Raw genomic sequence first — 16,016 nt, forward strand, 5'->3', positions numbered from 1 at the left:
AAAATAATTGAAAATGGTGTGATTCTATTGTGTTATTTTGACAAATAAATATGCAGAATTTTAAAATACTGTGCACAGAATTTTTAATTTTTGTACAGAATCTTTAATTTTTGGTGCAGAATTCCCTCAGGAGTAACTGACACAATAATGGCTGAAGAAGGCAGTACTCCCCGGGAGAGTCAGAACCCAATTTGCAGGGAACCCTGTGTTGCAAAATTTAGATTCTCTTGATTTCGCCATGTCATCCCTTCAAAAAATTCTCATCATATGCTCCTCAGTCCCTCTGCATAAAGCCACTATAGACAGTGCTTAATTTGTAATGAAAGAGGTGCCAGGGCTCAAGCAATTTTTTTTACTTTCGTAACTGATGTGGCAAGCCCAGAGGTGCCGGGGCTATGAACTGCCAAGCCCAAAGGTGCCGGGGCTATGAACTGCCAAGCCCAAAGGTGCCGGGGCTATGAACTGCCAAGTCTAGAGGTGCCAGGGCTCAGCACTGGCACAAATTAAGTACTGACTATCGAGAACCCAGTGTGAGTAGGTAAGCTTCAAACAGCAACATCTTATTTTCCACCAGTCCCAAGTCTGGCATCATTTATTCCCAAACTCAGCAGAGACCTAATCTCACAGCATGATGCAGTGCTGCTGCCCTAGGGGATTTTCCAGAGACAGGTATTTTATTATAAAGGTATGATAAACGGTGAGTAACCCAACCAAAGATTTCCCAAACAGGGCAGGTACAGTAAGTAGGTATTTTTACCTCTCGATTGCTCAAGATTTCATATTTATTTGGATCTGGAGATGCAAGAACATTTTAATGCAATTTTACATTAAACTCTTGCTATTGAAAACATTGATTTAAAAAAATGATGATAGGAAGATCAAGCTATTCATCCAACAATCTCAAAGTGCTTTACAAAGATTAAACTAACCCTTTTAATTCCCCAGTAAGGTGGATATTACTGTGCCCGTTCTACAGTTGAGTTATTGGAGGCTCAGAGCAGTTAAGTGACTGCCAGAACTCATATGCAGCGCGTCAGCAGCAGAGCCAAGAACAGAACCCAGGAGTTTCTGGTTCCTTGTCCCTTGTTTTTGCACAGGGGTCACACTTCCTGTACAAATGCAGGGTACAACATGATAAAGTGCTTGGAAAAATGCAAAAAGACAGTAATTCATGCAGGAAAATTAGCAATGATCAGGATCTCTCTAACTCTCTTATGCATGAAATAAACCAAGGATCTTGGGGCTCCCAGTGCTATCCAATGAGTTACTATATTTCCAAAATTTTATAAAGCACAATTTTTTTTTAAAAAGCAGCCGATCACCTGCTAAAAGAAAAAACATTGACTAGTTTTATAATTAAATAAATGCGAGAATGTGTGTGGATTAAGTTTTTGGCCTACAGTCAACAAATACCAAGAGCCCAGCCAAAAAAAGAATTAGGCCACAGAAATTCAACTGAAATGGTTCACTTTGAAAATGCTCCCAGCAGCCGAACCTGCAGGTGAAATGTTGTAACACAGGTGATTGCCCAACATAGTAACACTGCCCGCACATGTTTAACTAATGTACCAAACCTAAAGTACAGGCATGGCTTGTTCAGTGGCTTTTCGTAAAGTCAGATTTATTTTTCTCTAAAAAAAAACCTGAGTTATCCTTTCCATGTCAAGCAGCATTAGGTACATAAAAAATAAGTTTAAAAGGGGCTTTAGTACAGAAACACTCTAACTCATCTTTGTTCAACTAAATTAAAAGACGGGTAAATTTTAACATCCCTTTGGGTACGTCTGCACTGCAAGCGAAGCACAGTATGGGTAGGCATACACTTTATAACTTTAATCTAGCTAGCATAGATAACAATAATACAAAGATGTGGCAATACTGGTCAGCAGTGGCTAGCAACCTGACTATAGAATCTAGAAATGTAGGGTTGGAAGGGACCTCAAGAAGTCATCAGGTCCAGCCTCTTGCGCTGAGGCAGGACCAAGTACACCTAGACCATCCCTGACGGGTGTTTGTCCAACCTGTTCTTAAAAATCTCCAATGACAGGGATTCCCAAACCTCCCTTGGAAGCCTGTTCCTGATCTTAAATACCCTTATAGTTAGAAACTCTTTCCTACTATTTAACCTAAATCTCCCTTGCTGCAGATTAAGCCCATTACTTCTTGTCCTATCTTCAGTGAACATGGAGAATAATTGATCACAGTCCTCTTTATAAGAGCCCTTAACGTATCTGAAGACTGTTATCAGAGATGGGAAAAATACCACTTCATTATATAACTTTGCCATATAGAGTATACTGTGTGTGGATTGAGTACAATAATTGTAAGAGGTAATGTGGTATCTTGGAGATACTTCAGGGAAATCAAATTTTCTGACTTCTTCACTACTATGACTATCAGCTTGGAGGAATAAACTGTGAACCTGGGTTCATCAGCTGAAGTCTTATTGCAGAAGTTTAGTTCTATTTCATCTTCTGGATGGATTTGTCCTCAATATAAAAAGGCCCAGGAATATTGCAGCCAAGCACAGAGGGATTTTATTAACATCAATCAAGAATATGAATATGTTTTCCTAAGACTGGAATTGGAAACAGCGTTTCTTGAACACTGCCAACATGCTGCAGGCAAAAGAAAAAAAAAAAAAAAAGCAGCAAGCGGGGGCTTTTTTTTTTTTTAAACTCCCGGGTTTCCCCCCCCCCCCCCCCCAAACAAGAAAACAAAACTGGCTGCTCCACGCCAATGACCAGAACAACATCTGCCAGTTGGACAGACAGCAGCAGGGGATGCTTGAGTCCTTCTGTAACTGGCCTCTCAGTCAACAGGTGCTCCACTTAGCTCTCTCTTGCTCGTTTATGAGGATATAGAGAGCAGTATCTGCCTCCCGTTCCTTCCCTTCCAGCAAGATCTGGAAACTCTGGCGACTAAGCGGCTGCAACTTTGGACCAGTAATACCTGCAAGTCAAGAAGAGCCTGCAGGGAAGCACTGTACATTCAACATGCCCTTTCCCATCACCAACGGCCTGCCGGTTCCAATTTCTGCTCCAAAAACTCCTGGCTTCCAGACTATTTCTTAACATTTTCCCCAAGACCGCCGAACTATTTAACTCCCAGATGCAAATTCTAACCAATTTGGATGCTTTGGTTGCTAGCTTCACTCTATTTCTTTGCATTATGAGATTAATTTATCCAACATAAACCCATTTGTTAATCTTTTCTCTTAGTATGGTATCAAATTAAGTTTAAATCCTGTGTGCTTCACTGTGATTTATTTGTAAAAAATAGATTGAGAACGATATTTTTTTAAACACACAAACATAACAAAATGGCAGATTTTTAAATGATACTGAATGTAATTGGGTAATAAATTAATGTTCACATTACTTATAGTAACTCATCTTCTTGGGGCGTGCTTTGAAGTTATTAATATTCTTACATTAATATAGCACCTTTTAAAATCAAAAGATCCCAAAAGACTTCAACTATGCCCATGCAGGGCTGGGAGGCTGCCAGCTATTGCACAGCATCCCAGCACAACCATGCTGGGGGACAGAACATTTTCTACTGTACCTGGTGCAATTCTAACAGCAAAGGGCTACATACAGACATACAAATCCTTTTATCTTCACTGCCTGGCTACTTTGCAAAGTTCATTTCCAGATACCTAGGGTGTCGTTTTAATTCTGTCAGACACGTTAACTGTAGCAATGATGTCGAGTTTAACCATTTAAAAGAGATGCTGTCATTTTTCCAGGAAAAATTCCAAAACAAGACTCTCCCTTCTAAAATATTCCTCCCGAAGTCCTGCCACACAGTTTTACACAGATGTCTAAGCGCGACATAATGGGTAATGGGAATAAATTGCACAAAATTAAAATCAGTCATTGAAGTGCCCCCAAAAGGTTCTTTGGTCTCCTGATCAAGCAGTTTGTTCATTCTTCTTCTTTTACTGTGAAGACTGTTTCTGCAGTCAAGAGATTTCTGCAATAAAGAGCAGCAAGACAGGCTAGGGATTCTAAGGCTACATTGTTCAAGAGAGTTCTGGCTGACCTGAGCAGTTCTTTGTTTCCAAGTTAGTCAGAAAGATTTTATTGCTTAAAAACGACTGCACATTGAAATCCATGAACTACAAGGCTCCCAGCAAACGGAAATAAATCCATCTCTCTAAATACACAGGAATGAAATAATTAAACAAATACATTCACTGAGCTGTGGAGAGCAGGAACCAGCTCTTCACAGGGGAACATACTTAAAACACCCACTTCCCAGAACAATGCAGAGAATTCCTTAGCAATTCCAACCACCAGGCTACCTGAGGTATTCTTTGCCACATGTCCAGAAATCAGTTATAGCAAAGAACAATGTGTTCCCATCTAGATACGGGCAGCTGAATATTATTAGATTGCTCACCAAAAGAGACTGATTGGTAAAACTCCAAGAGCCAAACAAATACAGTTCATCCATTTTATTAAGCTCTTTAGAGACAAATCCTGCAATATCCTCCAGGGCTCCAGAATCCTTGTAGTTAAACTAGTGCCATTCTGTGGGGCAAGGCAGTGGGGTGCGGAAAGACAGCGGAGGTCACATCCATCCAGTGACGAGCCCAGCTCTGCTGGGGGTTTCAGGTGGAGGGAACAAAGGCACTCAGGGCAGAAGACCCTTCCCTATACAGGTCCTTAGCTGCAAGGGGAGCACTATGGACACAGAGGCTGCTGCATCCTTCAGGCCGGAATAGCGTCCAGGGAGCAAATTCAGCCCAGAAAGCAATGACAGGAGAAAAGGAGGGGAAATTCCTCCCCTTCAAAGAGATGCATAGCTCCAGATGAGTTACTCAGCGAGGATTTTTGGGAGAGGACATCTTGCGTAACCAGCAATGATTCAGAAACCCTCCCAGCCATTATCCTCTTTGTTTTGGATAGCACTATTGCAGCAAATTGGTAACACTTGTCAGCATCTGCCTCCCACCCGCCATTTTTGAGATCTTCAAGGTATTTTTTTAATCTATCCAGTGTGTTTTGATTCTATAATGGGTTTATCCTAAATCTGAATCAGTTCAGATGCAGCTAAAAATGTATTTCCCCACAGGAATTTGCTCACTATTGCCGAAACATACAAAGAAAAGAGTGCAAGCACATTTAACCCGTATATAATGTATATAATTCTCTCTCTGCTGTTGGAATATATTCCTGCAAGATTCCTGTGAACCCTCAGTTTGATTGAATTCAGTTCCAGTAAGACGCCACTGGCCTCAGCAAGAGCTCATGCTGAAGCAATTTGGTAATACTATCCTCTTACTAGGGAGTAGGGTTTGCTGCATGGAAGGTCATAATATTGTCTCTCCATTTGTTTGGGTTAAAGCCTCAAAGCCACCTCTGGAAAATTACTAACAGGCAGAAACAGAGTTGGAAATGCAGCAGTAAAAAAGCCATTTCTGCATCATTACAGAACGACGGGTCATTAAAGACGTGCACACACTACTTCGGGGGGGGGAATGTAAAAGACCTTTCTCTTCTCCCATTGCCATACACACATGCATGAACAATGTTTGCAAATAAAGTATTTCCTTTAAAAGCGATTGTTATGAATGACATCTCAGATACAGCATATAAGATACAGTAGACACCATTAAGAAGTCAACATTTCAACAGCTGCCCACAGATAAACCTCACAGTGTAACCAGAAATATCACATTACTCCCCTACACTGTAGATAAACCAGAAAAAACTGGGCTACCTTAGCTCTGGTAGCTGGTTTATGTTCACATTTTATGGCTGTAATGTCTTATGTCTTCTAGAAGCTTCCTTTGCAAAGAATATTTCCTTCAAAATTTGTTTCCAGGGTTTTCCCCAATGTACTTTATACATGTGGGAGGAGGTCGTTTTCCTTTACATTGTGAGTTGTGCGTGTGTTATCTACTAATCTGTACTTTTAGTGGCAATTGCTTTACTTTGGGACTGTTGTACCTGGAACCAGGGCCGGCTCCAGGGTTTTGGCCGCCCCAAGCAGCCAAACAAAAACAAAAAAAAGCCGCGATCGCGATCTGCGGCGGCAATTCAGCGGGAGGTCCTTCGCTCCGAGCAGGAGTGAGGGACCGTCCGCCGAATTGCCGCCGAACAGCTGGACGTGCCGCCCCTCTCCGAAGTGGCCGCCCCAAGCAACTGCTTGGTAAGCTGGTGCCTGGAGCCGGCCCTGCCTGGAACGCTCGGGCTCTGTTCCGTGGTGGCACCGAGAGGATGAAAGTTATACTCCGATAAAGTTGCATTTTGGGGGAAATGTGGCAGCCTGGTTGAAGTTTGGGCCTCCATCAAGAAGATGTTAAGAGTCGACTGGCTTAAGGAGAAGTTGAGTTTAAAATCGTCTTTTTAACATAAGACTTCTAAAAGCAGTGCTGATGACCCTTTCCTCCATTAGCACCAGCTGTGGCTGGGTACTGCACTAGGCACCTATGACAAATTCCTGTTGCCATACTGAAAGCCTGGTACTCAGAGTCAATGGGTCTGGTCAGTATGGCCGGTTCTGTAGATTCTGCAACTCTGTTAACATTAACTTCGCCAGATTAGTATGTGCTACTTACAGGCCCAGTGTCTTGCCCACTGTAGACTCTTAAAACCTGTTAGTTAGCATGTAACCCAACACATGCTAACATTGCAATTTTAAATCCTAGTCCAGACAAGACCTATATTGGAACAAATCCTAGACCCCTAGCATCTTCCTGCATGCTGTACACCAAGACCACTCAAACCTTTGCAATGCAATTGAGGACAGAATGGCAATCCATGCTCCAAAACTACTGACTCCTACAACAGGGGCTGAAGAAAAGTCTGCTTTAGTGGCCAGGAGTATTAAGTCCATAGTACACAATTAACCAGTTGGGATTGCAAGATATTTTACAGCCAGCGTGTATTTTAGTTCTGGTATATAGAATTCATGTAAACTATGTTTTAGTTATATAGACAATCGGGGTTTTTAACTGAGCAGGAAAAGGCTAAATATTGCCCTAGAAATGGATTTGGTATGACATTGTCATCATTCAAGTGTTACCGTGAAGCTGTGGCACTTAGTAATGAGGAGAAGGAAACTGACTAGAAATATATTACCTACTTTATATAAAAATGTTGCCCTACATAATGCAGCATACATGAAGCCAACCCATGCTAATGCTAAAATACTTGCACTTCAATCGCACCTTTTAACTCAAAGAGCTTTAAACCACTCAAGCCCACAACACTTCTATGAGATGGGCAAGTGCTACACCCTACTTTGCTCAGATGAGAAATCGATGCAATAGGGGAAATTTAAGTACTTGGCCCAAGGTCACACAAAGTCAGTGGCACAGCCAGCAGCAGAACCCAGGAGTCCAGGCGCCTGCTCCAACTGCCAGACCAAATTGTCTCCCTGTCTGACCTACACTGTGCATTCCTGCCATGCTAGACAAAATAATACAGCATAGCAATGGTTAACAATGGTTAACAATTCCCTCAGCAACCTCTCAGATACTCATTCAAGCAAAAGAAAGAACTAGACTAGCAGGCATATGCCAGCTATTCTGCAGCCAGCCCATTCTTCTTTAAATTCAACGTCTCAAAAAAGCTAGCAATTTTTCCCATGATCCCAGAGGCAGCCACCAAAATAGCTGTCCTCTTGATCAGCCTGAGCCAACATGAGGAAGAAGATTCATTGGCCTGGATTGTTGGCATTAGCGCCAGCCATTTCCTTAACTACATTAAGTAAATTTTCTCCTTAATGAGACTGCCATGGCCACAGGAAAACACAGAGGTTCTTTGATCGGGAGTTTAACAAGTGTTTACTAATTTGCACCTACAGCCTAAACAAGACACATTTTGCTGCAAACTGTAAGCCAGGTTTCCAAAGAGCTCAGTTCCCATTCAGGCACCTCAATGAAGAGGACAGAATTGCAAGTGTTCTGCACCCAGCAGCTCCCACTGAGAACCAGTGGGAGCTGAACTCATCTCAAAACTTGCCCTTGTGAGTCAATTGGTCTTCTCTTACCACTGATTGCTAAGCAGAAGTCCCCACTGAAATCAATGAGGTACGATATGAGGCGACAACGGCACGATGTGGTCCTAATATAACAAGATTTCTCCCAGATATATTGAGTAGTAACATTTTATTTTTAAATGCACATTAAATAAAAGCATAGTCCTTAACTACCAATGAGTAGTTATAAATACCTAAGATAAACACACAGAAAGATGGGGTTCTCTTTTTTCTCCTTGGGTTACTGATCTTGTTATATACATGCCCCTGGCCTACTGCGTGTTGAGAAACATAAGTGCCGGGCTTCTAGTCAGGCCTGCGTCTCATACATAGCAGTGCAGAGCTACCGCTGGCTCAGTTGTAGGTGAGCATCAGGAGGAGGGAAAGCCACAGTTCACATTACAGCTTCGAGCTGCTACTGAGCTCCTCCCTCAAGATCTTACCAAGGCCCTCTAGCAAAGGGAGGACAATTAAACCCTCATTATTTCTGAAGTGGAAAAAAAAATATGGACGATAAACACCACCTGAAATCATTTTTAAAGCACAGATAAGCAGTTAAGGGCAAACATTATATGATACACACAGACATATACTGGGTACCTGTAGACATATTTGCTTTGAGTTCCCTTTAAGTATCCATGATCATACCCCTACTATTGCTCAGAAATAAACCAACCTCATCTAATTTTAATTTCAATTGCACCTTATATTTTAAACTTTTATTTAAAGAAACATTTAATCTACTATTAACAGTGCAGGACAATACTCTGTGAGCGTCCCTTTCTCCTACTCTAGCAGCCTCCACGATGTGTTTGGAGAACTCCAAGGAGGCTGCTTTCTCAGTATTACTAGTACTTATATAACCCTTTCACCTGCCACCAAGATCTTAGAATACAGAATATTAATTAAGACTCAGAACATTCCGATGAGGTAGGCAAGTAGTTTTATCCCCAGGTTTTAGAAGAGGAATATACAGGCTCAGAAAGTTAGGTGACTCGCCTAAGTCTGTGAGTCAGTAACAGAGCTGAGAAAAGAATCTCTTCATCCTGATTGCAAATCAAATTTTTAAGTTCAGCGGCACATAGTTTCTAGCTCTGATATAAACTAGAATAAATTCTGTTTTTTAAAAGGATCTGATAGATATCAGACAGGATGAGAATCTGCTGAGTAGGAAGCCAAAGAGGAAGAAGAAGAAGAAAACACCACACAATACAGGATGCAACAACTGAAATACACACATATACACACAGCATCCCTCAGGCCTTAAACCAGGGCCACTGCCAAGTGTTAACATAACTAACTCCACCCTCTTCTGCAGCACTAATTTGGAAATTCCTGACAATTATGGGGACTGCCTATTCGAGTAAAGCACGCAGGAATCAAAGAAATCATTGACAAATTGTTCAGATATCTTGGTCACTGGATACCACTAAATCATAGCCTGACATTTAGAGTCCTTTTCAAATTGTTACTCTGAGCACTGAACTGTTTCCTGTGCCTGCTTTTGGAAACTTACTGAAAGAGCAGAACAAGGATTTGAGAAGCCCTCACAGTTTAGTGCCAATGAGGCAACAAATCCTTCATGATCCTAAGTATTTTAATGAAAAGTGATTTGGGAGACCTGGAAAGAGTGGTCATTTTTTCTCCATTCTCCCCATGCCTCCATTAACGAGTGCAACCCTGACAGTTAATTTCTGCTCACTCGCTGAGAAGCGTCCGTATTTATCTGCAACAGGAAAGGTGGCACTTCCTGTGGGCCCTAGATTCAAGCAACAGCTGGATAAAAGCCACCACAAACCCTTATACAGACTAGACTATAGTGCATTTGACCTAAAAACAGGGATCATTAAGTATATCCCATGTTTTATTTAAAAACGTAAGTCTATTGGCAGAATATTTATAAGACCGCAGCATACCACTAATCTCTTACTAGTACAAGATGGCTTTTTAGAAATACAACATGTGGATGTTTATATACTACTAATCTGCAGGAATTCAGATGCTACAATGATGGAAGCAGTGTCAGAATCTAAATAGGGGCTCAAACCCGCAAGGACTGTACACGTGCTTAAAGTTAAGCATGTGCTGAAGTGCTTTGCTGGATCAGGGCCAAAGCGCTACACCCATTGCAGGATCGAGTCCTAGAATAGTCTGCATCATCAAACTGCATCATCTCTCATTTTAAAAGCCTACACCTGACAACTCTTTACTCTCCTGAGCATACACAAGGCCCAATTCAGCCTGGGCATAAGCTGCTGCAGCTCTTCCGAAGTCAATGGAGTTGTGTCAGCTGCAACCAGGGCTGAATTTGCCTCTTGGTCTTTAACAACCTCTCAGTCCTCCAGCCTCCTCCAGCTTCACAAAGTCCCCACCCCCTCTCAGGCCCACTTCCCCTGGTATCTTGAGGAGCAAAGCCAAGTCTCCCACACAGCTGTGCACCGCACTATACCTGGGGCAGCTCAAATATTCTGCAGCATTAGTGTGACATTGTGCTGGTGAAAGATGCTAAAGGTCAACAGTCCCTGAGCCTGAATTCCTCTGCTTATCTCCAGAACAGGCAGCAGCAGGGCCAGCTTCCCCCACACAGGCAATTCAACCCTAATGTGCAAGAACTCCTCATATGTTCAAAGGGGAGCTCATAATCCATATCCATTCAATCCTTAACCTCTCTAATTCGGTGTAAAACTGAAGTTCCATTTCTCCAAATGACTCCTCATCCAACGCGCTCTCTCTGCCCTCTTCTCCTCCCACAACTCTAGAATTTGCCAAAGTCTTTCCCCAGACATCCCACTTTGATTGCTTCAACTACTTGCATCTTCATACCTTCTGTCTCAGACATGTCAATCCTCTCCTTTAAGAAGAAACTGAAAACCCTCCCATTCCACTGCAATAACCATGTAGCACATGCATGGCTCCTGTTTATATTGTACTTAAGTCTGTAGTTCCTCAGGATAGGGATTCTTTTGGCTGGCGCACACACAAATGACATGGGGATGCACACCAACCAAGCAGCACTGTATAAACGGGATCGTAATAGTCTGCAAAGATTGCCATTTGCCAACCATCATGGGGGGTTTTATGACACGGGTGTGTTTCCACTGGGAAACAGAATGTCGATTCTTTGCTTATTAAAAAAAAATTGTTAATTCAAATTATGCTTTTAAAACTGTTTTCCTTTATTAGCTACTCTTCAACTCCACCCAGTTCAATATGAGTAAGGAATACAAATTGATCAGTGTAGCTTTGTACCAGAACACCACCATAGTGTTAGTGGACAACGGGGTGAACAGAGTTTATTCACGATTAGTTAAAAGCCCGTCCTGACCTGAGTTCCCCCAAAATTCTGAGGGTGTTTGGATTTGAGATTTCAGTTCAAGCCCATCTTTATCATCATTTAAAAAAGGAGGAAAATGAAATGTTGCTGCTCGAAGGATGAAAGCCCTTAAAGGAAATACAGGCTTATGACTTATACACTCTGTTTTTGCACCAATTTAATTAACTGACACAAGCTGAACAGATACAGCTTTAAAGATAGCAGATTTCCTACCCAGTTTGTAAAAGGCAAATCACTGCCACATTCTCTTTTGTTAACACGTACCTGGAGCTACCCCCATTTCTCTCTACCAGTGACCTTACCTCTTCCTCCAGTTTCACCACCTTGGCCTGAGCATTGTTTAAGGCCTGATCACGGATCTCAATGTGCCTTCGCTGATCCTCACTGGTGGAGCGTGCAGCAGCTAGTTCTATCTCCAGTTTCTCCTTCTCCCTCTGTGTTTCTTTATCTATAGAAATAAAGTGGGAAATGTAAAATGGATGGAGCTTTCCTTGACAGACGTCTAGGAGTGGGGCATTCCCCTAAATTCTACCCGTGATCAAGAAGGAGAGGGTCTTTGCTGACAGCTGCTTGCTCTCTAAAGAAGGGAAAAGGCAGACATCTCTCTATATACAGAGGGACAGAAATAATGGATTGCCGAGAAAAATATGTTAAATTAGGTCATTTATCTTACCCTGATTAGATAGATGGCTAAGAGGACAGAGCACCTTTTATCTCTAGCTCACTGGTTTAAAATCAGAAAACAAGCTAACCTGGTAACATCACTGCTTGCTGGCTGGGTGATGGCAGGGGTGCAAAGGGGAGCTGTCCGGCTTAGGGCCATAATGTAACCTTTGCTTTTGTGACTCCCTATTCTGTCATTTTTAAATTAATCTGTAAATACAGAAATATAAATAAATACCATGGCAGCTCACTGACCTCAGTTCAGTTCCCGACGGGCAAGTGTCTTCACTACTGAAGCACCACCCCAGCAGCCCCCTTTTCAGACATTTTCAGAGGGGCCAGGCAATGAATGAGCAATGAAAGCTCATCTCTTCTCTGTCACCCTTAAAAGTGACACCCCAGGTGGGGACTGGGGCACGTTGGCCTGCACTGTCACTGGTCCAATTGTACCCGTGCTTTGGTTACATAAGGAATTCACCTTCTAAGGCATCACCTGGCACCATTTGCCAGCACTGTATGCCCTTGCCAGTTGTTTACATTGGATGAAGAACTGATGCTTGATACAGGAATTACTGGGTGAGGTTCTAGGCCTGTGTTGCACAGGAGGTCAGACTAGAAGATCATAATGGTCTTTTCTGGCCTTAAAATCTATTGAATTGTTTGGATTTCAAATTTAACATTGCTATTTGATGGTTTCTCATCTCTTGATGCAGGGATTAGTTGGCTCAGATAACACTGCTAGCGATGAGGCACACAGACTGCAAGCTTGGACTTCAGGTTTTTAAATCTTTTCCGGAAGCAGATTCACTTGGGCTATTGGTACAATTTTACAGGTTTGCTTCCTCTGCCCTCTCAAGTGTTTATTTCAGTCCCGACTGTATTTCCCTTCAATTCTAACCTCATCAGGTCCAATTCATACTGTGAGAATCCAAGCCACGCTACTGGTGTCTCAGCTGGACAATGGGTGGTGTCCAGATTTACACACCCCCACAAATGCCAGAAGCAAACGCACACACTGTCATCCTACCATGGAAACAGCCAAGTCAAGACAAGATCGACTGGAATCTACTCCATGCTCATTGACTGCTCCAGTTAGGTTGCCATCCGTCAAGAGCTGAACTTCACGAATGCCTCAGAATCCATGCAGTTACACTGCATGTTCATTCACAGAAGAAGTAAACAGGACAAAATCAGGGACAGGGAAAATATAATGCAAGTGTGTAAAGCAAACCTATAAATGAGCAAAGCAAGAGAGCTGAGCGGCCGTGCTTTCTGCAGAGTCACTGAAGTCCTCAGCAGAAGCCAATTACTTGCACTGGTAACATTAATTCAACTTCAGAATGCACCCCTGCAGCAATCTACATTTGGCATTGAGGACACCAGAGAAACTGCATTCCAAAAACTAATATCTCATGCAAAGGAATGAGGACAAGCGGTGGAAGTTTTTGAAAAACAGATGCCAGACCTTAGCTGTTAGTATAGACAGTGTGTGGTGTACACCAGCGTATAAATATATCTACAGGTGCAGAGCGGTTTCCATTCTTCCACCAGAAAAGAGCCACGTGTGGAGTGTTCGCAGCATAGAGCGGCTACAAACTCCCTTCTGTGAGGGGACCAGAGCAGCCCAAAAAATGGTTGCTGTGGCCGGGAGGGAGCATGGCTAGGGCAGCCAAGAAGAAGCATGCCAATGCAGCACATTCCCCACGGGGGCAGCCTCTGAAGTGGGGCTGTTATGGACCCCTGATTGCAACCTTAAGCTGGCTTCTGCTGGCAGAAACACGTGGGACAACAGGTGGCAGCAACACCACCTGCCCTTCCGTAGGTGATTCTTTCCTACAGCCCAAGGATCACATCAGGTGGTACTGCAGGTTTAAATCACAGCCTGGAGGACTGTAACCTACAGATTCACACCTACAGGGCCCAATTCTGCTCCCAAAGTCAATGGCAGTTTCGCTACTGACTTCAGTGAGAACAGGATCCAGCCTGTATAATTTATGCAGACAGACATCTCACATGAGCTATGGTACACCTCTATATATCAAGCAATAAAACACAGCATTTCTCTCCTCTTGTACTTTTATCTCAACATCTATTAATCCAGTTTAAAAAAACAAACTCATCTCACAACTAAGTAGACTTCCCAATACCATCTTCAGGGATTTACATGGACAGCTAAGCCCTGTGACTTCAAAGCCACATACTCACAACATGAATGGCTAAGTGAACAGAGGTAGATTGAGGACAGCACAAGGGAGGGATTTCAGCACTGCAAAGAAGGAGAAGCAGAGTGTATTGCACCACAGCAAATCCTCTTTATTTTGCAATTTTATCTCTCCCTCTCTCTTTTTTTAAACACATTACATAACACAACTGGAAAGAAGCAAGCATTGTCAGAAGGGTGGAGTGCACCATGGAATTAGGAGGAAAGTTGACTCACTGCCATAAGCCGCAAGATATTTCAGTACGGGGAAAGGCAAAATTTCACACCTGCAATTTTGGTTTGCCCTGTGATGGATCCACTGCTCTGGACATAAGTCATGACCCTTGGGTATCTCTGCCCAGCCCAGCAGAATAGAGGCAGAGCTCCTCCTTTTTATTCTTTTAGACTAAAAGTTCTCCCTGCCAGCATCTTTGCTAAACTGATCATGCCAATGAGCGACTGTCTGGGAAATAGCTGGGGGATCCACAGCCCTGGATCTCAACTTAGCTCCTCGTCTGCCCTTGCCTCCTTCCAAGCCCTTGCCCATGTGAGGTATCAGAATTCCACCCTATGCATGGAAGCACACTCATGTTAAGCCGCTCACCACCTGATAGGATTTACCCTGTAAGCAGGTTGCTTTGTGTTTGTAGGTTAGCAGATGTATTTTATGTGCTGACAGAAGGAGAAACCTGAATTCAACTTCTTCTTGCACTGGTAGTTTCAGAGACTCTCTAATATGCCCTACATCACAGTAATATCTGAGTGCATGACAAGACAGACTGATATGGAGTACACGACACCGCCTAAGTGGAGGATTTTTCACAGCCTGAATGGCACATTTTTCCTAGACCACAGTAAACCTCTGACTCACTTTGTGCAAAGAGCTGAGAGATGGTTTTCCGATTGTCCTCAGATCCCTCAAATTCCTTCTCAGCAAGCTGCTTGTTGGCCGTCTCCATACGCTCTGCAGAATTTTTTTTGAAGAGGAGAAACAACAAGAGAATGAAAAACTTTCAGAAATGCTCTTAAAATCACTAAGTGAGTTGCATCTACTCCGGACATGTGTAAAAACAAGTTCTATGCAAAGGACTCCTGGTTCTAAACAATGTGAAACAAAAGGCTGGATCAGAAACTGAAGGGGCAGTTGCTTTCGCAACATGTACAGATGCTGTTTAAATATTTCTAGCTACAACACTCTTGGGGAATATTTTAGAGAATTCAATGGGGGATGAAGCTAACAGAATTCTACAGAAATTACTCTAAAAATCTATGTTGCACTGCAGTGTTGTTGTAGCTATGTTGGTCCCAGGATATTAGAGAGACTGGGTGGGTGAGATAATATCTTTTATTGGACCAACTTCTATTGGGGAGAGAGACAAGTTTCGAGCTTACACTGAGCTCTTCTTCAGGTCTCTCTCTCAGATTACCTCACCCACCTTGTCTCACTAAAGTTCTATAACATGTAAGCGTTTAGAAAAAAAATTAAAAAATCACAAGTGTGTTGAACCATCCTATGGAATTTTATCCCCGGGATATAATTTTCTTTTAAATAATACAGAATGACTCCAAAAACCTATAGAAAGGATATCATTTTTTAAAATTAACTTCCGCCACGGTATGTAATTCTCTCGCAATCCTCCACTAAATCTTCTGGGCAGAAGTTGAAAAACTATAAGCCCTAGTGGCCTGATCTCTGATTACCTGACTTTCCAGAAAAATGAATAACCCTAATAGTAAGTGTATCAACATTTGTCTCTTGAAACAGCAGAGCTAACAAAAGGCTGTATCAGACTTAGGACACGTATATTAATTGCTTATGATGTC

The 16,016-nt window shown here is 42.5% G+C and overlaps 1 protein-coding gene across 1 annotated transcript in view; it reads right to left on the reverse strand.

The window, feature by feature from the left end:
* The window catches only part of AMOT (angiomotin), a 61,774-nt gene that overhangs the window by 10,140 nt on the left and 35,618 nt on the right, over window positions 1–16,016 (reverse strand). Inside the window, exons 6-7 of the mRNA XM_026653080.2 lie at window positions 15,064–15,156; window positions 11,632–11,777 (exon numbers count right to left, since the gene is read on the reverse strand). Coding sequence (XP_026508865.1) covers window positions 11,632–11,777; window positions 15,064–15,156 — 239 coding nt within the window. The remainder of the gene's footprint in view (window positions 1–11,631; window positions 11,778–15,063; window positions 15,157–16,016) is intronic.

This window comes from Terrapene carolina, unplaced genomic scaffold, assembly GCF_002925995.2.
Source record: "Terrapene carolina triunguis isolate 2854851 unplaced genomic scaffold, T_m_triunguis-2.0 Scaffold131, whole genome shotgun sequence".
NCBI lineage: Eukaryota > Metazoa > Chordata > Testudines > Emydidae > Terrapene > Terrapene triunguis.